Below are 27,301 nucleotides of genomic sequence, written 5' to 3' on the forward strand. Positions count from 1 at the left end.
TGTGTGTGTGTGTGTTTGTGTGTGTGTGTGTGTGTGTGTGTGTGTGTCTTATCCCCCTATGTTGGTAAGGGTAATTGTTAATTTTTTAGATTTGGCTGTATTCACCTTATGTTGAAGATTTTAGCAGGTACTTGTTTGGCCTGATGCTTAGGTAGAAAACCACATTTAGTGAGAAGAATTTGGGAATCATCCTCATAGTGGTTAAAGTTTGAGCTGACACTGAAGTACTGCTATTTCCATGAATAAGAATAAGTAGAGAATAAAAGATTCTGAGGAAAAAAATTCACAGGAAGTGCTTTAATTTTAGGATTACCTTTGGCTAAATAAACCGTTATTCTTTTTTTTAAGTTACATAGGAAAAATGCCTTGAAAAAGTACAGAGAGAGAGGTGCCTACAACATAGTAGGTGCTTAAAAATACTTGTTGAATGAATAAATGTAATTTCGTTGGGATATAGGAGTTTATAATAAGGGAAATAATGGGCACATTATTTTGAGCTGTGGTATAGTGGTATAATGCCACTTACTGGGTTATTGCTGGGACCAGATTCTAAAGATTTTTTTAAAGTTTATTTATTTATATTTAGAGAGAGAGCAGGGAGGGGCAGAGAGAGAGGGAGAGAGAGTCCTAAGAAGGCTCTGCGCTTTTAGCAGTCTCACCAGCCATGAGATCATAACCTGAGCTGAGATCAAGAGTTGGACGCTTAACTGACTAAGCCACCCAGGTCCCCTGGGACCAGATTGGAGAATAGATTTTAGAAAATCTTGAACTTTTAAAACGTTCTTTGAGATACATTTCTGTTTGAGGAACTGAAAGAAGTTCAGCAAGTAAGGTAAGTCTAGTCTAATTTGAAAGCATATAGTTTTTCCATTTTTTTTTCTTTTAAGAATTAGGTTTGTAAGGAATATTTTGAAAGTCTGAAGTATTCTGTTTTCATATCTCTGTATAAACGTTTTTGGCCTGTACTTTCCCTCTGCCTGTGACATCTTTCTCACATTCTCAGTCCCTTACTTTCTCTGAGTCAGTTGCTATACATCTTTTAAGTTTCTGTTTAACCATCAGCTTTTTTTTTTTTTCCCCCGGAAGTATATACTGAAATCCTAACACTGATCTTTTACTCTGTGGCCACATATTCTAGTACTTACTGGACCAGATGACAATTGCTTGGTTTGTCTGTATTCTCCACTAGATCATAAATTTCTCTGTCGTGGTGTTTGTTGGTGTTCTCCCATGTAGCACAATGCTTGGCCATAGTTGGAGATGGAAAAGGTAATGTTAGACTACAGTTTGCTTTCAACCCTCAGATTCAGTATTTTAAAGATATATCTTAAAAGTTAAGAAATGTTTTAGTTGCAATAGGTAGCCACTGAATCTGGCCAAACCTCCAAAGTTTTAGACTGAACATTGTGAAAATTAGAGAAGCAGTGTTTCCTTTTACATAAAGGATTGCTTTAAGATGGTTTACAGCTATGTTGCTGCAAGGTGTTGGACCAGGTGGCCACAAGTCATTTCCTTGCCTGTTTTCCTACCATTATGACACGGTAGTTGTTGAGGTTGTAAGAAAAACTCAGCTACAAGAATTGAGAGTTTTTGAGGCATGAAATTATATAGATATAAGCGATTGAGCTTAGATTTAGGAATTTGTTAGCTTCCTGCTAGTAGGTATTAGGTATTGTGCTTTTTGTGTTTGTTTTCTTCCTCCTTCTCTTCTCTTCTCTTCTCTTCTCTTCTCTTCTCTTCTCTTCTCTTCTCTTCTCTTCTCTTCTCTTCTCTTCTCTTCAACGTGTTTCCTTAGTTAAGAACCTGTTTGGTGAGAGGATACCACTTTTTCTACTCTTCATTATCTGTTATCTACAGTGATAAGAGTTAAGGGCAGTGAGAATGAGGCTATCTTGGTCTTGATTGAGTGCCTTTTAATAACACTTTGGTCTATGTAAGCATTATGTTGGCTCCCACTTTTCATATATTAGTTGTTCAGCAGACGGAATTTTTGGGTGAGTAGATCACATGGCAGTGCTTTTCTTTAGCAATACTTCAAGAATTAAAACTCTTTTACTCTGTAAATATGTACTTAGAACAAAAGAAAATAGAATTTCTGCTCTTGGTTTGAACTAATTTGATCTGATATCTATAACTACATATACCCACACATGTTATTTGCCTGAACACACAAATATACTCAAGATACTTAATATACAAGCATAAACATTACATATACCTAACATATACATAAGCATTTTTCCTCAAGTTTAAGTGATATAGTTGGTCTGGGGCAGGTATATTAAACTTGTTATGCTATATTATTAGTCTAGAGGTTATTCAAATGAATTTACTGGTGACCAAATTTTAATCTCTTTGCATAGTGATGTGAAAAAAGAGACCAAATAAAGTCAAGTAGCATAAAGCTTAATTTCTTTACTTTCTTATTCACTTTGTTTATTAAAAACATTTTTATAGTTTATTTTTATTTTTGAGACAGAGCATGAGCAGGGGAGGGGCAGAGAGAGAGGGATACACAGAATCTGAAACAGGCTCCAGTCTCTGAGCTGCCAGCACAGAACCTGATGTGGGGCTTGAACCCACAAACCACGAGATCATGACCTGAGCCGAAGTCGGATGCTTAACCAACTGAGCCACCCAGACGCCCCTCTTATTCACTTTAAAAAGTCAGTTTCTTTTCCTTTACCATCACCTCAGACTCAGTGACTATAAGGATTCTCTTGAAAGGAAATATGGGGGCTTTAGGAGATGTATACTAGTTTTAGCAGATTTTTTTGTATATATCTTACCATCTTGAAATAACCAGATTAATTTCAGAAAGGATGAAACATGTATGAGAAAATCTAATTAGTATCTTTGAGAATTACAGAAAACTTTACGAGTTAAGGTATGATCAGGCACACAGAATCCCAAATGATGTAGGTGACAGAAGAGATTTCTTGGCAATTGGATATCTGCATATATATTTCTCTGTAAGAACTTTGGTGCCTGTCAGTGACATAGTTAAGAGGAAGAGCATAGTTGAAAGTAAAAGTAATCTGGGAACTTCAGTTTAGTTTCCTTTTTAGAAGAAGCAAGTCTGTTGATGGTGACACTGTTTTAATTGTTTTCTACTATATTAAGACAGTTTCATTTAGGATTGTCAAGTTAGTTTTAAGTAATTATATAGTTTGAATGAAGTGTCCATATTCAGACCAACTGGTTTTCTTGTTACATAGGAAAATTGTATTATTTTTCCTGATCAGAAGGGACAAACTAAAGTGCACAAAGGCCCCCTGTAAAACCCCTCAGATGTCCTCCTCCAATATACAGCCTAAGTTTATAAAAACAATTCATATCATTCAAAATATGAAGGTAACATGATTCCTGCAACTTATCCAACTTGTCTCTTTTATTGTTGACTTTTTAAATATGTAGTATCGTCTTGGGTGTTAGGATATTTTAGACAAACTGATTATGTAGTTTCTAATAAGAGGCTATCAAGGGACTCTGTATCTGCCCATTCATTTCTTGACTTTAAGAAACAAAACAAATGGGGGGGCCCCTGGGTGGCTCAGTCAGTTAAGCATCGGACTTCAGCCCAGGTCATGATCTCACGGCTTGTGAGTTCGTGTCCGAGTCTCCCTCTCTCTCTGCCCTTACCCCGCTTATGTTCTGTTTGTCTCTCTCAAAAATAAACATTAAAAAAAAAAAACAAAAAAACCAAGAAAACAAATGAATGTGGAGGGTGGGGGGAAGAGAGCAAACCAACAAACAGACCCTTAACTATAGAGAACTACCTGATGATTGCTAGAAGGGAGGTAGGAGGGGGGATCGGTTAAATGAGTGATGAGCATTAAGGAGGGCATTTGTTGGGATGAGCACTGGGTGTTATATGTAACTGATGAATCATGAAATTCTACTCTTGAAACCAATACTACACTATATGTTAACTAACTGGAATTTAAATGAAAACTTGGGAAAAAGAATAGATTTCTTAACAAAAAGATTACAAAGCTAGCTGAGAAAAATATATTTACTTACTAAGTTTCCTATTTTCCCTACCTCTTTAAAAGAAAAAGAGGCAATTTACTTTAAATAGGATACGATTAGGTATTTTACTATTAAAGTGCTATATTAATAGGGAAATTTAAGTCATAGTATCTCAAATGTGTGCTGATTTTGTCATCCCTCTAAAGAATATATCCGTTGAAGACAGAAGAGCTATCTGAGGCTGTTCTTCTCGAGTTGGCTAGGAGAAATGGCAGAATTTCTAGTTTATGAATACAATGGCACCTCCAGTCCCACTTAATGTATATGATTCAGAAAAGGAATTCTGGGAAAAGAAATGTTTTCTTAAAGAGGATACTTTAGCAGAAACAAAGATTGGTTTCTTTTTTTCTCTTCCCAAAATTAGCTGGAAGGTAAACAAGCCTAGAAAATAGAAAAGTAATTGGGGCTTAGGTGATCCACAAAGTAATCATCCATTATGCTTACAGTCTTAAAATTTGAGGTTTTCATTAATTAAATTTGTATTAATCTTGTACTTTTTATATGTGTATATAATTTCATATGTGTTAATTCATTTAACAGTGATATCAAGCCAACCTCCTATGAAGTTGATATTGTTGTTATATGCCTTTTATAGAGGAGAAAACTGAGGCTCAGAAGTTAAGTCATTTGCCCACATTTGTATAGCCAGGTGACAAGGCTTCTATTCACTCAGAAGCACCATGGCTCCAGTTTTTACTTAACAATTATGCAATTGTAACCTATGTAGTAGTTTTTCATTTTTATGCATTTTTAAAGGAGTTTAGAACAAATATTTATTCTAAGGTTGAGATGGAGATTGTTTTCCATATTTCACAAATGATGGTAATGGTTAGGTACAAAATGAAGAGGCTTGACTTGACCATAGTCATGCATGTTTCTGGTAAGTCTTCATCTTACCAGTTGGTTTTGTCTCTTTTGAAGACGTTTAGGAAGTGTCAGTGTAGCCATCTTCTTTCAACTCTGTCAGACTAAATTATTTTCATATTCTTTGTAGGTCTAGTTAGCAATCCTCGAAGATTAAAACTTTCTTATTATGGACATTAAAGAAGAAATTTTTGTCACGTTCTTTTCCAACATTATGATTTATGATTTGACACTTCTTCCTTTTTTTAAGTAATGCTTTTAAAATTAATATTACTATGTGCCCTGTACATTCTGTGAGTAAAATTGCCAGAAATTTAATGAGCACAGTAACATGTTTACCTTAGATAATGCTACACATAGATATTTGGTAATCTCCTGTTACACTCAGAAAGAATATCCTCATACCCCAGTACGACACCAGTTCCTTATGTGTTCCACATACTCTAGCTTCAGTTGCATTTCTTGTATTTGGTGGTGGTGTTTTTTTTTTTTTTTTTTTTAAACTTCTTTGAAAACCAGCAAAACTGCTCTTAACAAGATATAAGACTTTAATTGTGAAGCTTGTAAAGAAATAGTGGGAATGATTACATAGATTTTTTTCATTTCCTTGTAATGTTGTTACTGTAACTATGTGTACAGTCAGGAAGTGTAGCATTTCTGTTAAATTGAATCTTAAACTAATATCTACTAGGGACATGTCTCCTGTAAGAGAGTGTCATATCTTTGGTATGGAGATATGTTTGGAGAAGCCATATTCCACATTATTTTTTATATAAAATGAATTTGATTAAAAATTTCAGAAAGTTAAAGTATTGACGGCATTTTTTTTTTTTTTTGGCTCTTTGGGCCAAATGGAATCTATAATGATTCTCTGTGAGAAATTGCCAACTTAAATATTCTGAATCTCCTGGTAGGTGAAATTTTTATGTTTATCAGAAAGGTTCTGGGTTAAAAAAGGTTTGAAAGACATTGTTTTAAAGACTGCTCAGTGGATATAGTAATTTAGGGTCTATAACTCTGTGAAGGATTTCAATCAAATCCTATCACACTGGATTTGTGATCCATTTATAGAGTATTAGTCTCAGCTGCATATCATGATGCAATATGCAATCATAATAAAGTTACTGTTTTAGTATGATACTGATTTTTGTTTTATTTCCAGGTTTTTACAGTTTAACCGAAGTACTTTTTTGCTTCAGTAGTAGCATTAAGAAAGTTGTGCAGACTTGTGGGGATGAGCACTGAGTGTTATATGGAAACCAACTTGACAATAAAGTAATTGTAAAAAAAAAAAAAAAAAGACGTGCAGATACATTTAAAATACTGTTAATATGATACACCTTGGTAATTTGAAATAAGAAAGGTAATTCAAGAAAGTCTGAGATTTGATTAAGACAATTCTTTTTTTTTTTTTTTTTTTTAGAACAGGCAGAGACTTTTAACAGTGGAATTTCAAAACTTTTAGAAAAGGATCAGACTCAACCACATATGTGCTCATCCAGCCTATTACTGGATAATTTGTAATCATAAATGATAATATATGTATATTATTTTACTGTCGTTGACACACAGTGTTGTGTTACTTTCACGTGTACAACATAGTGACTTGACAAGTTTATGTATTATGCTACGTTCACCATAAATACAGATACCGTCTGTCACCATTCATTGCTCTTACAATATCATTGAGTATATTTACTGTGCTGTGCTTTTTGTTCCCTGACTTACTCATTCCATAACTGGAAGCCTGTTATCTCCCACTCTTCTTATCCCCTCACTACCCTCTCCTTTGGCAACTATCAGTTTGTTCTCTGTATATACAGGTCTGATTCTGTTTTTTGTTTGTTTATTCATTTATAAATAAAAATAAAAAAGAATTGACATGTTTTACACCATATGTTAGAAGCCTAATGAACTTTTGACATAAAGGGAATTACTAATGTTCAAGAAACAAAGTTGTTTGTTTAGAGTAATGTCTCTGTCTTAAACTGAATATGTGCATTAATTCCAGAATCTTATAGAAAGTATGTAGAGGTAAAAACTAAAGATTACAAGTATATCTTTTATATATCGGTAAGGGATTTTATTCAAGTATTTATTATAAATTAGTAATTGTGTAACACCTCATGGCCTTGTGTATCATCTCATGGTGGGTTCACAAGATGAAAGAGATTAAATAAAAATTTTTAATCTTGATATTTTGGGTAAAACATAAGAAATTTCACAAATGTAACATACATAAAAGAGGGACTTTGCTTAAAATTGTTTTTAATTTTTGTTTGTTCAATAAGTAAATCTGCTTCATCATAGCTTCACTGGTTTAGGTAATAAAGAATGTAACAGTTTCATATTATAAGGACGTGTTGCATGTATTTTCACAAGTAAATACAATTTTAAATAAATTTTGTCCTGATCATATATGGTTAAATTTTAATTCTTCAAGGAACTTTTAACCATCATTAGTCTAAACTTTTTAGTTAAAAAAAAAAAAACAGCTCACATTGAATTTACTTTTCATCAGCTTCTAAGATAATGAAGATGAGAATTTTAGGAGAATACAGTGTTGATTGTTCTTTCCTTTCTTCCTCTAATACTAACAGGTTTTTTTCCTAATAGGTTAAAATGAAGCTCCAGGATTTTTTCATTACTTTATTTTAATTTTATGTACAGACTTCAAATAAATGGGTTGGTTTTTAGAAGAAAACTGAAAATTCTTTTGAGGAATTTTAAGGTTTTTTTTCATATAAACTAATGAGTCAAAAACAGTTAAGCTTTCATTATAGCAAGTTTATAATAACAGTCCTAGGACTATAATAGTTTTGACTGTTGACTTATGGCTAGATATTAAATGTATCACTGTGATGTGAATGTTTTATTGTTTTCCTCTGAGTGCCTCACGATAAGATTACAAGTACCAAGGTTGTACCGTGGCCATGTGAAAATTCCAATATGTTTCTAAGTGTTCTTCTGTTTATTATCAGTCCATCAGGCTTTTATAAGCATAAATTGGTTGCATGGATGATGCTACAGTTATTGCCAGTTGTTAGTTTAAGTAGATTATTTGGTAGTATAGTAGGTAGAATATATTTAAACTGAGTGTAGCAAAGTGAAAGGGGCAAAGGTATTTATTTTCCGCATGTTGAATAAATTTGAGGAATTAAGGTCAGATGTGTGGTTATGGAGTAAATCATCTTAAGACCAAGGGAAATAATGAACTCCATGTTGAAATAGGGAATTAGAGTAGTAGTCTTTAGACAGTATCATTCTCTTTTCCTGTTCTATGGCGTAGACATAAACGGAGTATAGTTTTATTTTCTTACAGGTAATGTGTGCCTTGTTACATCAAGTCTTGGTTCTTTAGTATATAGAGAGGTAGTAAATTAATTGTTTCCATTTGTCCATCTTACTCTTATTTTTCTAAATAAAGATTTGATTGTAATTATTTGTATCTTGACCAGGTAGACAGTCCTGGAGGTAGAGAGATGGGCAGAAATGGAAGCGGTTCATATGTGAGATGATTAGTCCTGGGCTTATAGAACAAATAAAAACTGAAATGAATTTTTTTGAGAGACGGGAAGTTAAAAATAATGGAGTTAAAATTGGAATAACTGGTTCAGAGTAAAAGGTAAATGTTTCGGTTACATGTAGGTATGTTTACATGTATACTATGTTCTAGTAGTATGTTTTTCAACTACCAATAATAATTTTATGATTGCTATTTGTATTCTAATCTCACCTTTTTCCCCTTAGGTGGTATCATGGAAAACTTGATAGAACTATAGCAGAAGAGCGCCTCAGGCAGGCGGGGAAGTCTGGCAGTTACCTTATAAGAGAGAGCGATCGGAGGCCAGGCTCCTTTGTACTTTCATTTCTTAGCCACACAAATGTTGTCAACCATTTTAGGTAAGTCTTTATTCCTTCTAGTAGGTTATATAATGTAGTGATTTTGCTGTAGTGTTCTTAAATGTACATACTTTAAAAAAGGTGAATGATTGGGTGATATTTAAATGATGGGAGAAAGCAGTTTGTTTTCAGTTAAGTGATTGAATCAGATGATTATAGATATTATTGAATGTTTGCATTTTTTGTTTAAAAATAGATTGTTGTGCATTACTGTGCTAATCCTAAATATAATTATCATTTTAAGTATAAAGAATTGTAAAGAAACTTTGATAAAGCAGAAATAAAGGACATGTATGTTTTTAGACTATAGAGTAACCAAATAGAGGAAACAGTATTTAAAGGGTCAAGGTGTGTGCCCTTTATTTTACTTCATTATTCTGAAATTATTTGCAGTTATTCGTGTCAATTAAAGGTATACAGATTTTCAAGCACAGATATCAAAGTCTGTATAAATATGTATACCTGTATTACTGTCTTGAATTTCATTTTTATGGCAGACATTGGAAAAAAGATCATAGCACCTATACTATTACCTGATAAAATGTTTTTGTACCCTTGACTCTTAGAATTCATTTATCTATCTGTCTGTTTATTTTTGAGCTCATTTATTTATGAGAGACAGTGACAGCATAAGCAGGGAGGGGTAGAGAGAGAGAGAGGAATAGAGAGAGAATTCCAAGCAGGCTCTGTGCTTGATCTCAGAAGTTGCAAGATCATGACCTGAGCCGAAATTGAGTCAGATACACTTCACTGACTGAGCCACCTAGGCGCCCCAATTTTTAGATTTTAAAATGAGTTTTAAGAGTACTTTATACCACATGTAGAATGTGAAATTATTATAATACTGTATAAATATTTGAAGAGTCTATAAGCTACTTTAGCCAGAGAAAACTTATCAGAATTGTTCTTCACTTTTAAATATGAAAGGTGAGCAGAGGTATCTGTACATAGATTTATATATATTGCAGTGAATTATGTAATGGGATTTATAAGTCATAAATATTTCATATTAAGTGTATACATATATATTTTTAGAAGAAATAACCTCAGGTAATTTTGCATTGGTGAAAGTATTAATAAGTGATATTTTAATACAGGATGTAGATAAAAGAGTATGAAAATTAGAGATTTATAATTTCCTCAGAAATTGGTCTCCATAATTGGCTCTAAAGATTTTTGTTATACCCTGTTTTCCTTCCTGTACAAATAGGATTATTGCTATGTGTGGCGATTACTACATTGGTGGAAGACGTTTTTCTTCACTGTCAGACCTAATAGGTTATTACAGTCATGTTTCCTGTTTGCTTAAAGGAGAAAAGTTGCTTTATCCAGTTGCACCACCAGAGGCAAGTAAAACTTGAATAAAATATTTTTTAAAAATTATTTTACTTTCCTAATGAGGTTATTAGCTTTTGTTCAGTTTTTATGGTGTTTATTATAATTATAAAAATTAATTAAAATTTAATTCTGGTTTAAGTTACTAGACTTTTTTTTTATAATACCGTATGGTGAGAGCTTAACAAATACTTTTAAATGAATGAGGAGTAATCACTGATAGCGTAGGGCTAATCCTGAAGTTGCCACAAGATTCTGAAATGCCTTCTTCCTAGTCAGAAAAAGTTTAATTGACATGTCCTGTGTAGTTTATTTAACATTAAATGGTTACTCCTATTACTTGATAAAAACATTGATTATATAGTTAAAAGAATTTTTATAAAAACAGCAACAGAAACAAGACCAGCATTTCTAGGCTTTAGGTATTTAGAACCTTAGTAAAAATTAGTTTGACTAGCCCTGTGGTGTTCAAAATGTGGATTTTTGTTGGTTTCAACTTTATGTGGACATACATGATTTGACTTTGACTTGGACATGAAAAGATTATTTATCTTTTGTAAATCTTTTTTTTTTTATGATTTGTAGCCAGTAGAAGATAGAAGGCGTGTTCGAGCCATTCTACCTTACACAAAAGTTCCAGATACTGATGAAATAAGGTATTCTATAATATATTTTCATTTATAGGCATTTGAAACAGGCATCTGACACACATTGAAAACATTGCCCTTGGACTAGGGAGGTTTTGGAATTTGAGAAAAATAGCGTGTAGCAGGATGAAAGTACCTTTAATATTGAGTTCATTGTTCCTGTACTCTTGTGTTTGGCTTATTTGTTCAGAATATGGATTTGGATCAGAGTGACCACAGTGAAGATGACAGAAATAATTCAGCTTTTATTAGACTATCTCTGACAAAGTAAGGATAATTGTTATATTCTGTACTCTAATTTTTATTACTACATGGCATTTATGTCTCAACTGTAATTTGTACTTAAATGATGGCTAAACTTGTATTTTACATGATGGGTGAATACTTTAAGTATGGCATAGAACTACAGAACATGATAATTTTTAAAAATTATTTTTATATAATTTGATTTATATATAATTTGTTTTATTATTACATAAACTGATTTGTTATATAATTTGATAATTATCAAATTATCAACATCTTTCTAGAATGTGTTTAACTTTGCAATAGAAAATTTATTTCTTACTAGTAAAATGTTCACTGATTCTGAGTATACAGATTCTCACTGAAATCACCAGCATTTAAAATACAGTGATAACTTTAGGGGGTAGTGAAATTTCCAAAAATATGGTAATTTAAATAAGATTCAAGTATCTGGAATTTCAAAATAGGGATTCCATTTTTATATGATAGTCCACAAAATAACTTCTCATTTAGTTTTTATTGGCATACCTTTATTTGTGGTCTAAGCAGGAAAAGCCAATGAAAGAAAGAGAAGGAAGGAAATGTATACAGTAATGAAGAACAATGGCGAAAGTTTGAATAACTTGTAAATTCCCAGTGGATCATCTAGGATAGCATGTTCAAAGTGTGATCCATGTAACCTCGGGATCCTTGAGATCCATTTGTTCACGAGAACAAAACTGCTTTCTTAATAAGACTAAAATTTAATTTACCCTTTCCACTGTGGCGAGTACACTGATGTGCTCTTGTACAAGAGCAACAAGCAGTAAACCTGTTAGGACCTTACTGTAGGGGCACTGTATTGTATAGTGTTATTCACTGCCACAAACTGTTGGAGGTAAGTGATGTAAACCAGTGTCCTCTAAGAGTTTTCTTGGTGAGACTGCAAAACGTATCTTATTAAATCTCAGCCCTTTTAATCTTCTGTGTGATGACTGTCATTTTAATCTTCTGTGTGATGAAGAAAACTGGTGTGATGAAATGGGAAGTATGCACAAAGTGTCTTGGCTTTGTGAGGAGAGCAGTGAGTTGAGAACTGAGCTAGCTTCTGCTTTTCTGTACACCACATGCCTAACAGAATGACTGACAGGCAAACTATGCTTATTCAGACTAGAGGATTTGACTTTTTTTTTTTTTTTAAGTGAGTGTTTTATGTTACTTCAGGGGAAACAACTGGCAGTATTTATTACCAATGACAAAATTTGAGCTTGCAAGCAAAAATGAGAATTTTGGCAACCCTGTATATACCATCAGGAGTTTGACACCTTCCCAAATACTTCATGATTTTTCTGATGAGATTGGTGGTGATATTAAAAACTGTGATGTTTTGATTGTGTGAAATGTATTTACATCTGGAAGATCTGCATAGCTCAGTGAACCAGTATTTTATAAAGGACCAATGCATGCTCTTAAAGAATTCTGCCTGGGCAAAGATCCATTCAGAGTGCAAGATGGACAAATACATTTTGCTGGAATGGGGTACAGAAAGTTCTTGCTGCAGTTTTTAGATTCCACATTAGAATTAATTCTCAAGTACCAATTGTTGAGTTTTTGATGTTATATCATAGAATATCTATAATTATGCAATCTCAAAGGCTATTAAAATACTCATTGCTTCCACAACTACATATTTTTTGAAGCCAGGTTTTTCTTCATATACTTCAAACCAAGAACATAAAGCAGCAGATTGAATATAGAAATAGGAGAACCGAGTAGTTTTCAGTTGAACCAGATGTTGAGATTTGCAAAAATGTGAAATAATATTCTAACTTGTAAAAATATAATTTTTCATATTCTTTATGTTATATATAATGTATATTTTTTAATAATTAGTAACTACTTTAAAACATTTCTATTTTAAATTCTAATATGGTAAATATAATTCATAGAAATAAAAGCCTTTAGGGTATCAGTTTTTAAGAGTATACAAGGCTCCTGAGAGACCCTCAACTGAGAAGTACTGGTATAGGAAGATGAAAATTTAAACAAAAATTAGAATGTACACCCTGAGATCAGGAGTTGCATGCTCCACCAACTGAGCCAGCCAGGTGCCACTAGTCTTTTAAAATTTGTATGTATCTGTGAAGTTCTGTTTTGTTTTTAGGTAAGAACGTCTGAAGAGTAATGAGATTTAATAAGGTGTTTTAACTTCTTTTGGGAAAAAAATGAAAAATAATACATAAAGAGTCTTATGATTGTATTGTTTGTGCTAGTAAGCTTTTTAATTTTTTTCATTTTTGCACCATAGTGTTATAGCAACAACAGAAGTCAAAATTTAAAAGAAAAATTATCTTAAGACTACTTTTGGGGTGCCTGGTGGCTCAGTTGGTTGAGTGTCGACTTCAGCTCAGGTCATGATCTCAAGGTTCATGAGTTTGAGTCCCACATCGGACTTTGCTGACAGCTCATAGCCTGGAGCCTGCTTCGGATTCTGTGTCTCCTCCTCTTTCTGTGCCTCCATGCTCATGCTCTGTCTCTCAATAATAAATAAATGGTTAAAAAAAAAAACAAAACTGCTTTTGACCAAGAAATGTAACTTGTCACTTCTCAAATTTCTCTTTGACGTCTTATCCATTATGTATTCCTATTTTACTCATAATTATTATTTTTTTTAATGTAGTTGTTGAGGAGGGTGGTTTTAGAAAGGAAGAATTTATTTGGCTAAGTGGTAATGTCTGCTCCTCATCAGTTAGTGAAATACTGGTCACTGTCAACAAGGATTGTAATATCAAGATAAGAATGGAGTATGTGTCATGCTCATTCACATAGAATTCATCTAGTGTATTGTGTACAAGTTTTCTATTTTTGAATTTGTATAAGAAATAGGCCTGACATATTGTGGAGAAAAATGGTTTTCAGAAGTATGAGAAGAGATTTACTTAATCGAAGTTTGGTTTGTGAAAATTAAGATTGAAAGGAAAAATGATTAAAAAAATACGTGACAGTCATGGATGTAGATAGAGGATTAATGGTAGTAGCCAGTCAATCTTGAAACCTTAAATGTTCAGAGGCATTCATTGAGGCTTACAAGGACACTTCAGCAAATTACTGATGTTGATAGATGGCATCAATATAAAACTACTTATTCCTCCTGTGATTTTGTGGAGGTTGCAAATACCTAGATTGCAAGGAAAAGAAACTAGTTTGTGTTTCCCTCTATTCAGAAATTTGTAATGGAAAATACATGAATGTTTTCTCATATCCTTTACTCCCACTTTCAGAAAAAGAATACTATGTTGTATCATAGATATCTAAGTAAATTAAATAAACCCTAATTTTTTTATGAGAAAAATATTAACTCTCATAAACATATGCTGATTAAGCTAATTGTGCTTCTTCAAAATAAAGGTTTTCCAAAGTAACTGTATCTTATTTATGTATGATGAGTTAACTATATTATTTTATGTCTACATCTGAAAGATAATTACATGGAAGCTTAAATTTTTAAATCCGTTTTCTTAGAACTATACCCTAAGGCTTGTAATGCATATTTAATTTTTGTTTACAAAAATTCCAATTTGAATTTAATAATAATCCAATGATGCAGATACCATTTACACATGAGGAAAATAAGATTCAGATTAAGTGGCTTCAAAGTTTTATATTTATATTATGTCAGAAACTGGACAAAAATCCAGCGTACTTTAATTGCTTGCATTTTCCAATATATTATTATTTCTTATGGTATGTGATTACTTAAGTTTCCATGTTTAAAATTTCAATTCAATTTTAATAACTTCATAATTGTTACTTTCAGTTTCCTAAAAGGAGATATGTTTATTGTTCATAATGAATTAGAAGATGGATGGATGTGGGTTACAAATCTAAGAACAGATGAACAGGGCCTTATTGTTGAAGACTTGGTGGAAGAGGTGGTAAGTTTTGTTCTTTTCTTCTCACTCTCAGTATTCTAAACGTTTTATACATTTTTGGAACTTGTTCATAATCAAGGAAATGAGTTGTGAAACATTTTTTAATGAAAAACCTAATTCCTAAGTACAAGGAATTTTTCATTAAAATGTATTTACTGTAATAAATGTTATTTTTTGTAAAGAGCATAACTGGGCTAGCATGTTTTAATCTTTGCCAATTTTCAGAAAGTTTTTATGAGTTTCTGAGGATTAAAAAACATTAACATTTGTGCTTATTTTTATCTCTTTTTGTCTTTTTGGTGGTTTTCCTCTTACGTGAGGCTGTGTCAAACTGATCATGGAAATCTCGATCGATTAGTTGTACATGTTTGCTTCAAATTCCTCATCTCCCAAATATATGTATAATTTTCTAGTAATCTTGGAAATGCTTAGTTATATTACACCTATATCATCACTTTTCTACATTTTGAATATTCCCATTTTCATTGTCACCACAGAATATAGTATTAGTAGACTTATCGCACACTATAAATAACTGCATTTTTAAATAACAGGTCCACATTCAAGCAGCATTTGCATTTCAGAGACAATACTCAATATCACTAAATCATATACAACATACGACAGTTTTGGAATTCACCCTTCACTTTTGGATTTGTTTAGTGTGATGGAATGGTTTCCTTTTATCTTTCACAACCCCCAGAGCTACTGTTTTTAAATCATGTCATGAACCTGGTAATATTCTGAAACCTGTGCTTTGATTATTGTTGCAGGAAGACAGCAGTGGAGAACATTTTTCTTTGTTATTCTCTTGGTTAATATTCTTGATATGTAAAAGTAAAACATAGGAAAAGTGGAGGGAAGTTAAGGAAAGGGTATGATAAATTACATATACATAGTTACTTAGTAGAAGAGCTGGCATTAGAACTTCTAATTCCTAGGTTAGTATTTGGTATTTAATAGTTGGGAGAGATACTCATCCCATATAGGCCAGAAGTGTTCAAACTGAAGAATCTCACCAGTGTTACTTATGAATTTTCTTAGTTAAAACTTCTTCGTGTTGGATTTATTTTTCCCTCTCTGCTATAATCCCCTTTTTCTGATTATTTAAAGGATTTACAGTATAGTTTAATTTTTCTTCAGCTCTTGGAATTCTGGGTCAAATTCAATCAGGTAAACTTTACGAAGAATAAGTCTAAGTTACCCACTGTGTACAGAAAAAGTCCAATTTAAGATAATGAGATACGGTCTCATGTCAATAAAAGGAAAAAATAAAAGAACAAGTTAACAGCTCAGTATGAACGAAAAATGTTATGTGGCTGCTAAAAAGGAATATAGTCATACTTGGAATTAATAGTGGAATAGTTCCAAGTTAGAATTATAAACAGGTTTTACACGAATATTTAGAATAAGTTTTCATAATGGTCTTCATTGGAGCATAGTGATTCCTTGTAGGTTGAAAAGCCGTTTAGAGATTGTCTAGATTTCAGACATTACTTGGTGGTTGGATTTAAGGATTTTCCCCACTCTGAACTTGTAATTACTGTTCTCTATGTACATTTATACTTTTATGCCTTAAATCTAAAATGTAAGCCCTGTGAGGATTTTTGTCTCTGATTCAATGATGTATTCCCATGGCGTAGAATAGTGTCTAGTATTATTAAGCATTCAGCAATTGTTTGTTGAATGAATACCTCTATGTCTATACTTTGTCCTTCTCTTGACACTCCTGACCTGCTACACCACTGCCTTATAAAATTGGATTCATTTTCATCAATTCAGCTCAGATGTTGCCCCTTTTTTCACAGAGGTTTTATGCCTTTGTTAGTCTAAATTGTTTTGTGTTTTTATAGCACCTTGTTAATTCTGTACTATGCTGTCTAAAATTAATTTATGGTGTAAACCTATTCTGTAGAGATTAACTCCTTTTAGGCAATGAAAATGCATTTGTTTTTGTGTAATTTTTTTTAAAACATACTGCTTTGTATATAGTAGCAATTTGGTGAGTGTTTGATTCTAATTTGGTTAGGTATTTGATGAGTGAGGAGTAAATGGAGCGAAGTAAATCCATAGATAGATAGACTATTTTTCTATACTCTCCTTCAGTATTCAGTGAAAACTTGGTACCAGATACCCAGTTTTGCTGGATACTTAGAGGTACATCTCAGAAATATTCATTGAAAACTATATGCACAGCATTGTACTAATGATTATGGTGGTTGTAGGTGTTAAAAATAGTTAAGATGTTAAGATGCATGTAGTCACTATACTAGAATGAATAAATAACACCAGCATATCTTAAATAATAGGAATGTCAAATAGGTAAAGTTCAAAAGATGATAAAAGAAGGATTTCTTTTCAGTTCAAAGTTTGTATGTATGTTTCAGCGACTCCATGTTTCACTGAGAAGGTAGTATTTGAAGAAGATCCTACCCAGATAGTTTAGGTTAACAAACAGGTAGGAAACAGTGAGTGGAAAAGACATTCTAAGTTAAAAAGAATAAGTTATGGTGGTGGAAGAATGTAGACTAGCAAATAGGTGGTTTTGTGTGACCATGGTATAAATAGCTTAAGAATTGGAGTATGAGGCAGGAAATGTAGACTATAATTATATGATAAAGGCTTATGGTTTTATAAAAGGAGGAATTTGTAGAAAGTAGAGAAAGGTTTGGTTTTTAAATTTTGTTTGTTTTTGTTTTGTTTGGTGTTTCTTAGTGCAGGACAAAGTTGCGGTTGAAATCAAAGAATTCAGATTAGAGTGGTGAGATGGTGGGGTGAAACAGGGCACAGAGGTAATTAAACTAGTTAGGCTATGGTAGTAGTTGAAGAAAAGGGAGAAAAAGGGCCTGAATTAGAGTAACCATAACAAGTAAGGGAGAGACTTTTAGAAAGACATTTCTTGAACTGATACATCTTTGCTTGTATAAATAAATATGAGGGACAGGGTAGAGATGTGTTTAAAGATATGACTTTTATTAATTATAATAAAAATAGACATAATAGTTAAAATTACATAAAATACTGTGTTAATATTAATTATCTTATCTTGTAGGGCCGGGAAGAAGATCCACATGAAGGCAAAATGTGAGTTTGTGTTAATTACTGAAAGGAAAAAGAAAATATGTTGTAAATCTACTAATTGGAAAACTTTGGCCAAAATTTATTTTAAAAGAAAATTGCTACTTTTGGGGCTGACTTAAGAATTGTTTTTATTTGGTTCAGGAACTGATACATTAATATTTTCTTTAGAATCTGTGGATGGTCTTACTTTTAATTAATGATGGTGGCTTTTACCTATATACAACTCTGCTATCATCAAACTAAACTACCTTTCTATAAACATTAATAACCTCATGAATGGCATGATTCCTGACATGTTTCTTTTCTTACAGATTTATTTATAGTATTGTTTTTGTAACCACATCTTTTAGGTATTTTATGTTGCAGTTTTTTCAGTTTGTTTTGTGTGTGTGTGTGTGTGTGTGCTTTACCATATTTATTAAGATTCTGCAAGGCCTTTTTTTTTCCTCTCATAATCTTTTCAGGCTGATTCTAGGTATCTTGTAAGTGCTAATTCTAAGACCAGGTATTACTTTACTTATTATTTGCCACAGTCTCTTGTATTTCAGAAGTTATTAGCTGTTAAAAATAACTTCCTATGGGAAATTTACTCTGATTTTGTTATTGTCCTTGGAGATCTGTTTTAGTGTTTTGCTCATCACTCATTTAGTTGCATATAAATTTTCTTTTAAAGATGTTTAACTCTTAATCCCAATTCTATCTTACCCATGATTTTAATTAAGACTTCATCTTTTGATCTCTTTTCAGTGGAATACTTTTTTTCCTTACCATCCTGTTAGTATTTATGAATGGAATTTAAAGCTTGCCTCTCAAGTGTTTGCTTATTCTGTTTTCTAACCATTAGAACACAAAAACAGTAAGCTGAATCCTCCACTTTCAATAAATCTTGCTTAGTTCCCCTTCTTCCCTTAATTAGAACATATGAGATGTTTTCTGAATTCATTTTCCTTATTGTTTGTGTAGGTGCAAAATAGGCTCCATGAGTGAGACAGTACATTGTTGATTGTATTTGTGTGAAGTCTTCTCCCTACCTATATCAAATTAAAGATTCTAGCTAGTGTGTGGAGGAGGCATACCAATAATGTAAGCAAATGAAATGGGTCAGGTATAAATACTCTTATTTTTCCCAAATTACAATAATCCTGGTCTTTAGTTTCCCTCTGTGATGGAGATTAAGGTACATGGAACTGTCTCCCTGCTGTACAAAGAACAGTGCAAAGTGTGGTGATAAATGGCAATTAACATTCTCTTTTTATATTAGAGTAGGAAGCCAAAAACTAGAAGTGTTTCCCTGCAGTTAAGTTGACTGCTCTAGTTGATATGTGCAAAAATAAGAGTCCATTGTTGTGAGCTCCTCTTGAGTTTCAAGATATAGTCGAAATCTGTATTTTTACCCCTATTTGAAATAATATCAGATTTATTTTTAAAAGAAAAGAAAAAAATGGTCAAATGTCACTAAATATTTAAAGCTGCATCTATTTTTTCTCATAGCATAAAGTATAAATTCCAGTTTTGCTGGCAATGTTTTTTAGTTAATGCTTTTCTAAACTTTATAATTTTCTACTCATTTGGTATTTAGTGTAAGTTAAATTTGCACTCTTGATACATTCCTTGTATTTCTCAGCTCCCTCTAATTTCTTAAGGTGGACGCTGGCAGTGAAGCAACCTCAGGAGCATCCGTGAGTGCTCTTTGAGACTAAGCAAATGGTGTAACTTTAACTGTGTTCCTTTTTGGCTCCCTATTAACAATGATAAAGGTATTAAGTCCTGATAATTTTATCTTCTAAAATATTTCTTGAATGTGTCTTTTCTCAATCTTAAGCATCCATATTCTAGTTCAGGCCCTTTTTCTTAAATTTCTTTAATTAAAAAATTATCTGAGGATAGTGTTACATTAATTGCAGGTGTCCAGCAAAATGATTGAACAATTCTGTACATGGTGCTGTGCTCACCACAGGAGTAGCTACCATCTGTCACCATACAACATTATTACAGCATCCTTGACTCTCTTCATTATGTTATGTCTTTTGTTCCTGGGACTTACTCATTCCAAACCGGAGACCTGCATCTCCCACTCCTCTTTACTCCTTTTGACCATCCTACACTCTGGCAATCATCAGTTGGTTGTATTTATAAGCTCTGTTCTTGTTAGTTCCTAAAAGGACTTGATGTAGCAGTAACCTCCAAGTTGGTTTTTTTTGATGCCTTAAGTCTCCTTAAATCTTTTCTTCAGTAGCCAGAATAATCTTCCTAAAACCTGTATCTGAATGTATCACTTTTTCACCTAAAAGCCTTAACTTCTTCTCTATCATCTTTACCTTAGCAGCGCCTAAAATGATCCTCTCCTCTGACTTTTGTGTCCTTTACTAGCTATGTCTCTTGTCACTTTTAGGTTTATATTCTACTCTCCAGCTTGTAGATCTTCAAATGCGTAAAACTGTTTTCGCCTTTGTCCAAGCTACTTTCTAGCTCAGAATTCGCCTGCATTATGTTTGGTTAATTTCTGTTCTCACTTAATGATGTAACTCACTTATCACTTCCAAGAAGTCTCCATTTGTCTTTTCCCTCACATGTCCCATAGAACTGGTGCTCTCCTCTTTTATTCCAAAAATGCCCTCTGTGCATTTCTGTCACTGAATTTTGTTATATTTTTGACATTGTTTTTGTAGTTACAGTGTTTGTGTCCCTTTTTCTTATTGGAATGGGAACTTTCTAAGAGCAGGGACTCCCCTTTTCATCATGTGTGTAAACCATGTGTTTGAAATATATACATGTTACATATAGGTAATAAATATCTGAATGAGGAAACTCAGATCTAATTCTTTCACACAGTCATTGCCAATTTGTTCTCTAAACCCCATTGGTTGCTCCTCTCTTTGAACTCCCTTGTTTTCCTTGATTCTTTCTATAAAAATAGGAGTAGGCTTTGAGTTACCTAATCCTCTCTTCCCCCGTTCTAGCATTTGTAGGAAATTGTCATTTAGACTATACTTGATGCAGCCTGGCCCCTCACTACCTTTTAAGGCAGCCTGACTCGCTCCACTTGTGTACTTGCTGTATGTTATTCATGACTTGCATTGATTTAGTGAGTTAATGGTTGGAATAATGTTAAAGAGGGAATTTAAAAGTTTAACTTTTCATTCATGTAAAAAGGTGTAAACATTGTTATGTCAATATTTTGACCAGTATTAGTATAGATAATTTAATACAATGTATACAGCTTCTAAATCTGTAACATTGGGCTTTAGAGCACTTATATGTTTTAGTTGTGTAGTATTTTTACTTTTCCAGCTTTTTTTGGGTGTATGTATATTTTTTACTGAAGTAACACTATACTTATTCATATATATAATTAGCATTCTCAGAAGTAATTTTTAATGTACCTTTCCAGAATGTATTAAATAAGCACAATGTTCTGAACACATTCATTTAGTGAAATAACACTATTAACATATACAATATACAATGAGTTTTTTTTTTTTATGTAGAGGAATTGCTGATTTTTATTAAAAAATTTTAATTGGAGTACAATTAAATACAGTGTTAAATTTGTTTCAGGTGTACCATATAAATAATGATTCAACAATTCTATACATTACTCAGTGTTCATTGGAATAAGTGTAGGCTTAATCCTCCCTGTATCCCCCATCCCCATGCCTACCTCCCTCTGGCAGTCACCAGTTTGTTCTTTGTATTTAAGAGTGGTTTTTGTCGATCTCTTTTTTTGTTTGTTGATTTTGTTTCTTAAATTCCAGACATGAGTTAAAATCATATAGTGTTTGTCTTTCTCTGACTTATTTCACCCTCTGGGTCCATCCATGTTGATACAGATGGCAGAAATCTCATTCTTTTTTATGGCGAATATTCCATTGTATGTATATACCACACTTTTATCCATTCATCTATTCATAGGCACTTGGGTTACTTCCGTATTTTGGCTACTGTAAATTATGTGGCAATAAACATAGGCGTGGATATCTTTTTGAATTGGTGTTTTCATTTTCCTTGGGTAGATGCCCATTTAAATAATGGAATCATTGGATCATATGGTACTTCTGTTTTAAATTGTTTGAGAAACCACCATACTGTTTTCCACAGTGGCTGCACCAATTTGCATTCGCACCAACAGTGCATGAGGGTTTCTTTTTCTGTACATCCTTGTCAACACTTATTATTACTTGTCTTTTTGATTTTAGCCATTCTGACAGGGATGAGGTGGTATCTCAGTGTGATTTTAATTTGCGTTTCCCTGGTGATAAGTGATATTAGGCATCTCTTCATATATCTTTTAGCTATTTGTGTGTCTTTTTTAGAAAGATGTCTATTCAGGTTCTCTACCCTTTATTTTTTTATTTTTTATAGAGAGAGGGGGAGCGAGAGGGAGCGAGAGAGAGAGAGACAGACAGACAGACAGACACTCTTAAGCTGGGCATGGAACCTGACTCAAGGCTCCATCTCATGATCCTGAGGTCATGACTTGAGCCAAAATCATCAGGTCCTTAGCCAACTGAACTATCCAGGGTCCCTTCTTCCCGTTTTTTCTAATTGAAATATTTATTTTTCTGGAGTTGATTTTTAGAAGTTCTTTGTATATTTTTGATATTAACCCCTTATCAGATACATCATTTGCAAATATTTTATTCCATTCAGTAGGTTGCCTTGTCATTTTATTGATGTTTCTTTTTTTATTGTTTAGAAACTTTTGATTTTGATGCAGTCTCAATAGTTTATTTTTGGTTTTATTTCCTTTGCCTGAGGAGACCTATCTAGAAAAATATTTCTGTGGCTGATGTCAAAGAAATTACAGCCTCTGTTTTCTTTAAGGAGGTTTATGTTTTCAGGTCTCACTTTTATGTCTCTAATACATTTGGAGTTCTTTTTTGTGTATGGTGTAAGAGAGTAGCTCAGTTTTGTTCTTTTGCATGTAGTTGTACAGTTTTTTTAAATGTACACCATTGATTGAAGAGACTGTTTTCTTCCCTCAGCGTATATTGTAGCCTCCTAAGTCATAGATTAATTGATCATATATTTGTGAGTTTTATTTCTGAGCTCTCTTTTCTGTTCCACTGATCTATGGGTCTGTTTTTTTTGTGTTTGTTTTTTTTTTTTTTTTGCCAGTAGCATACTGTTTTGATTACTACAGCTTTGTGGTATAGTATATCTTGAAATCTGGAGTTGTGATACCTCTAGATTTGTTCTTCTTTTTCCAAGATCGCTTTGGCTCTTTGGAGTCTTTTGTGGTTACATGCAAATTTTAAGATTTTTATTACAGTTTTGTGAAAAACGCTGTTGGCATTTTGATATGCATTGCCTTGAATCTATAGATTGCTTTGGATAGTATGGACATTTTAACACTATTCTTCAAGTCATGAGTATGGAATATCTTTCCATTTGTTTGTGTCATCTTCAGTTTATCAGTGTTTTATAGTTTTTACAATACAGGTCTATCATTTCCTTTGTTAAGTTTATTCCTAGGTGTTATTTCTGGTGCAATTGTAAATGAGATTGTTTTCTTCATTTCTCTTTCTGGTACTTCATTGTTAGTGTATAGAAATGCAATGGATTTCTGATTATTGATTTTTGTATTTTGTGACATTACTGAATTCATTTATCAGTTCTAGTAGTTTTTTTGGTGTGGTCTTTAGTATTATTCATATATAGTATCATGTCATCTGCAAATAGTGAAAGTTTTAATTCTTCTTTACCTATTTGATGCCTTTTATTTCTTTTCCTTGTCTGATTGCTTCAACTAGGACTTACAGTACTCTGTCGAATTAAAATGGTGAGAGAGGACATTGTCTTTTTCCTGATCTTAAGGAACTTTTCCATCATTAAGTATGATGTTAGCTTTGGGTTTTTCATATATGGCCTTTATTATGTTGAAGCCCCTTCCCTCTAAACCTACTTTGTTGAGAGTTTTTGTCAAGAATGGATGTTGTACTCTGTGAAATGCTATTTCTGCATTTATTGAGATGATCATAGGATTTTTATTATTTCTTTTGTTAATGTGATGTATCACGTTGATTTACAAATATTGACCCACACTTACATCCCTGGAATAAATCCTGCTTGATTGTGGTGAATGATTTTTTTTCGTGTGTTAAATTCCATTTGCTTATATTTTGTTGAGGATTTTTACACCTGTTGTCATTCAGAATTTTTTTGTTTTAATGTCTTTGTCTGGATTTGGTATCAGAGTAATTAATGTTGGTCTTGCAGAATGAATTTGGAAGTTATCTTTCTTCTATTTTTTGAAATAATTCGAGAATAATAGGTATTAACATTTCTTTAAATGTTTGGTAGATAGATTTCTCCTGTAAAGTCATCTGGTCCTGGATTTTTGTTTCTTGGGAGTTTTATGCTTTTTGATTTAATCTCGTTGCTAGTAACCAGTTTATTCAAATTTTCTGTTTCTTCTTGATTCAGTTTTGGAATGTTATTTGTTTCTAGGAGTTTATCTATTTCTTCTAGATTGTCCAGTTTCTTTTACAATGTTTATTATGTCTGCGATGTTGGTTGTTATTTCTCATCCTTCATTTTGGATTGTATTTGATTCAGTTCTTTCTCTCTCTTTTTTTCCTTTATAAGTCTGTCTAAAGGTTTATTATATTTGCATATCTTTTCTAAGAACCAGCTCTTGGTTTCTTTGATCTTTTCTGTTGTTTGGTTTGTTTTTGTTTCTATTTCATTTATTTCTTCTCTAATCTTTATTATTTCCTTCTTTATTTGGCTTTGGGTTTTGTTCTTCTTTTCTAGCTCCTTTAGGTGTTAGGGTTAGATGGTTTATTTGAAATTTTTCTTATTTCTTGAGGTAAGCCTATATTGCTATTATAAAGTTCCCTCTTAGGACATCTTTTGCTGCATCCAAAAATTTTGGACCATTTTGATTTTCATTTGTCTCATGTATTTTTGATCTCCTCTTTGATTTCTGGGTTGACCCATTCATTTTTCAGTAACATGTTACTTAGTCTACATGTATTTGTGGTCTTTGGAGATTTTTTCTCATGATTGCCTTCTAGTTTCATAACATTGTGTACAGAAAAGATACATGATATAATTTCAGTCTTTTTGAATCTCAATCTTGTTGAATGTCTTGAAATTTTTTGTGGGCTAATGTGTTTTATCCTGGGAAGTATTATGCAGTGATCTATATATATCTGTTAGAGCCATCTAATCTAATGTTCAATGTGTCTGAAAACCACTTTTTCCTTGTTGGTTTTCTGTCTGTATGATGTATCCAGTGATATAAGTGGGATATTTAAGTCTTATACTGTTACTTTATTACTGTCAATTTCTTCCTTTGTGTCTTAATATGGTTAATAGCACTATGTATTTAGGTGCTTTTGTGTTGGGTGCATAGATACTTGTAATTGTTATATCCTCTCATTAGATCATTCCTTTTATCATTTTATTATGTCTTTCTTTGTCTTGTTCACAGTCCTTGTTTTTAAAGCCTATTTTGTCTGATAAAAATATTGATACCCCAGCTTTCTTTTCACTTCCATTTGCCTGAACAATGTTTTTCATCCCTTCACTTTCAATCTGCATGTGTCTTTAGGTCTGAAATGAGTCTCTTGTAGGCAGCATTTGGATGGTTCTTGATTTTTTTTGTTTGTTTCAGTCTTATAGTATTTTTACTATAAGTAAGTATAAGTATTTTTACTTTAAACCAATTTGTTTTATAAGCTACTATTAAAAATAATAGTAGATCCTAAGAATTAATGGCAGAGTAATAGAGATATGATTTAGGGTTGTCAGCCCGGCATTAATATGTGTTAATCAGCAAGTTAGATAATAAATCTTCAGGTAAATGAAAAGAGATTTTAAGGAATTTAATTACTAATAATTAATCTTTAAAACCAGATGTGTCATTTTATTTTAAGGTAAAATTTAAATAGTTTAGTTTTTATATGCAATGGATTTTACTGTAATGCCATTTATAATAATTTCTAAATGTTTCTTTTAAGCATACAGAAACCAAAATACTCTAGCCATCTAATTTGTTATGCCATCAGCTCAAATAAAATTAGGAATGCTAAGTCATTCATTTATTTCAGTTCTTGATGCTGGTATCTAGTCTTGGTCATGGCTCAGTCTTACTTTCTGACTTTATGGACCTGTCTGTTTTCTTTCAAGAGAAAACTTATTGTAGGGGAAGTTCACTTTAACAGTAATGTGAGGAAAATTCATTTAATAATTTTTTTTCTGGATAAATCTGTAGTGGGCTCTACTTGTACCATTCCTCCCTCCTAATACAAACAAAAGAGAATACTAGCTGTGATGTAAGCATATAACTGTTTGTCATGATCAAAATTCAAATCATTACTGTTTTTGTATTGTTAATTAATAAGGAAATTATAGTTCATACCAGTCCCTAATTTTTCTGTATTTTTGTTGAAAGTATGTGTGTTTAACAAAGTGTAGTAACATAAATATAAAAGGAATAAAAATTTGTTCAATCGTATTTGCATTTATTTCATTACGTCAGCTTGAATTAAACTTGTGTTGTTTAGTTTTGATTGTATAAAAGCAAAAAGGACTTTAGATTTACATATTTAATTTGTTCTCTTTTTAAGATGGTTCCATGGGAAAATTTCCAAACAAGAAGCTTATAATTTACTAATGACAGGTAATTGTGGATTCACTTGACTTTTCTAATATCTTTATTACAAAAGAATAAAAGAGCAAACCAACAGTTTATCATCTGTTTTGCCTTTAGCACTCATTTGATATTTATGCATATTATAATTTCTTGGCCACCACTGAGAAACTGGTTTACTTGTCTTATATGGTGTTCTTTTAATTGAACACATCCATGCAGTATAAAATTGAGTGAAGTGTGTTTCTATCTGAGTCCCCATTTTCTTCCCTAGAAGCCGCATCAGATAAGAGGCTTTTTCCTCTAAGTTTTCATTGCCTCTGTGTATCTCCCTTCCTCACCTTTGCATGTACCCATAAACATACCCCTGCACACATACACAACACTCACAGGAATGTGCAACACACGTTTTTCATATTAGAATATATTTTGGGTGATCATTCCATATCTGCTTATATAAGTTTTCATTATTCTTTTGAATGACTGTAGGCTTCTGTTAGATAATTGATTATGGTTTTTATATATCTGTAGAAGAATGTTGTGTAGTTTTTATTTTTTTGCTCTAGCAGATGCTCTTGCATTTATCTTTGTGCACTTATGGAATTATAGAATTGGGCCTTATTTAAAATATATTAACTTTAACATCTCCTAAAACTCTGGTTATATAGATATGTAAAGTAAAA

At 32.5% G+C, this 27,301-nt stretch overlaps 1 protein-coding gene across 1 annotated transcript in view; it reads left to right on the forward strand.

The window, feature by feature from the left end:
* Positions 1 to 27,301, forward strand: part of RASA1 (RAS p21 protein activator 1) — a 110,297-nt gene that overhangs the window by 43,830 nt on the left and 39,166 nt on the right. The window contains 6 exon segments of the mRNA XM_077770970.1: positions 8,647 to 8,799; positions 10,010 to 10,145; positions 10,720 to 10,790; positions 14,824 to 14,941; positions 17,991 to 18,022; positions 26,596 to 26,648. Of these exon segments, the coding sequence (XP_077627096.1) occupies positions 8,647 to 8,799; positions 10,010 to 10,145; positions 10,720 to 10,790; positions 14,824 to 14,941; positions 17,991 to 18,022; positions 26,596 to 26,648 (563 nt within the window).

The sequence above is a fragment of the Crocuta crocuta genome, unplaced genomic scaffold, assembly GCF_008692635.1.
Source record: "Crocuta crocuta isolate KB4526 unplaced genomic scaffold, BGI_CrCroc_1.0 scaffold196, whole genome shotgun sequence".
In the NCBI taxonomy this organism is placed as follows: domain Eukaryota; kingdom Metazoa; phylum Chordata; class Mammalia; order Carnivora; family Hyaenidae; genus Crocuta; species Crocuta crocuta.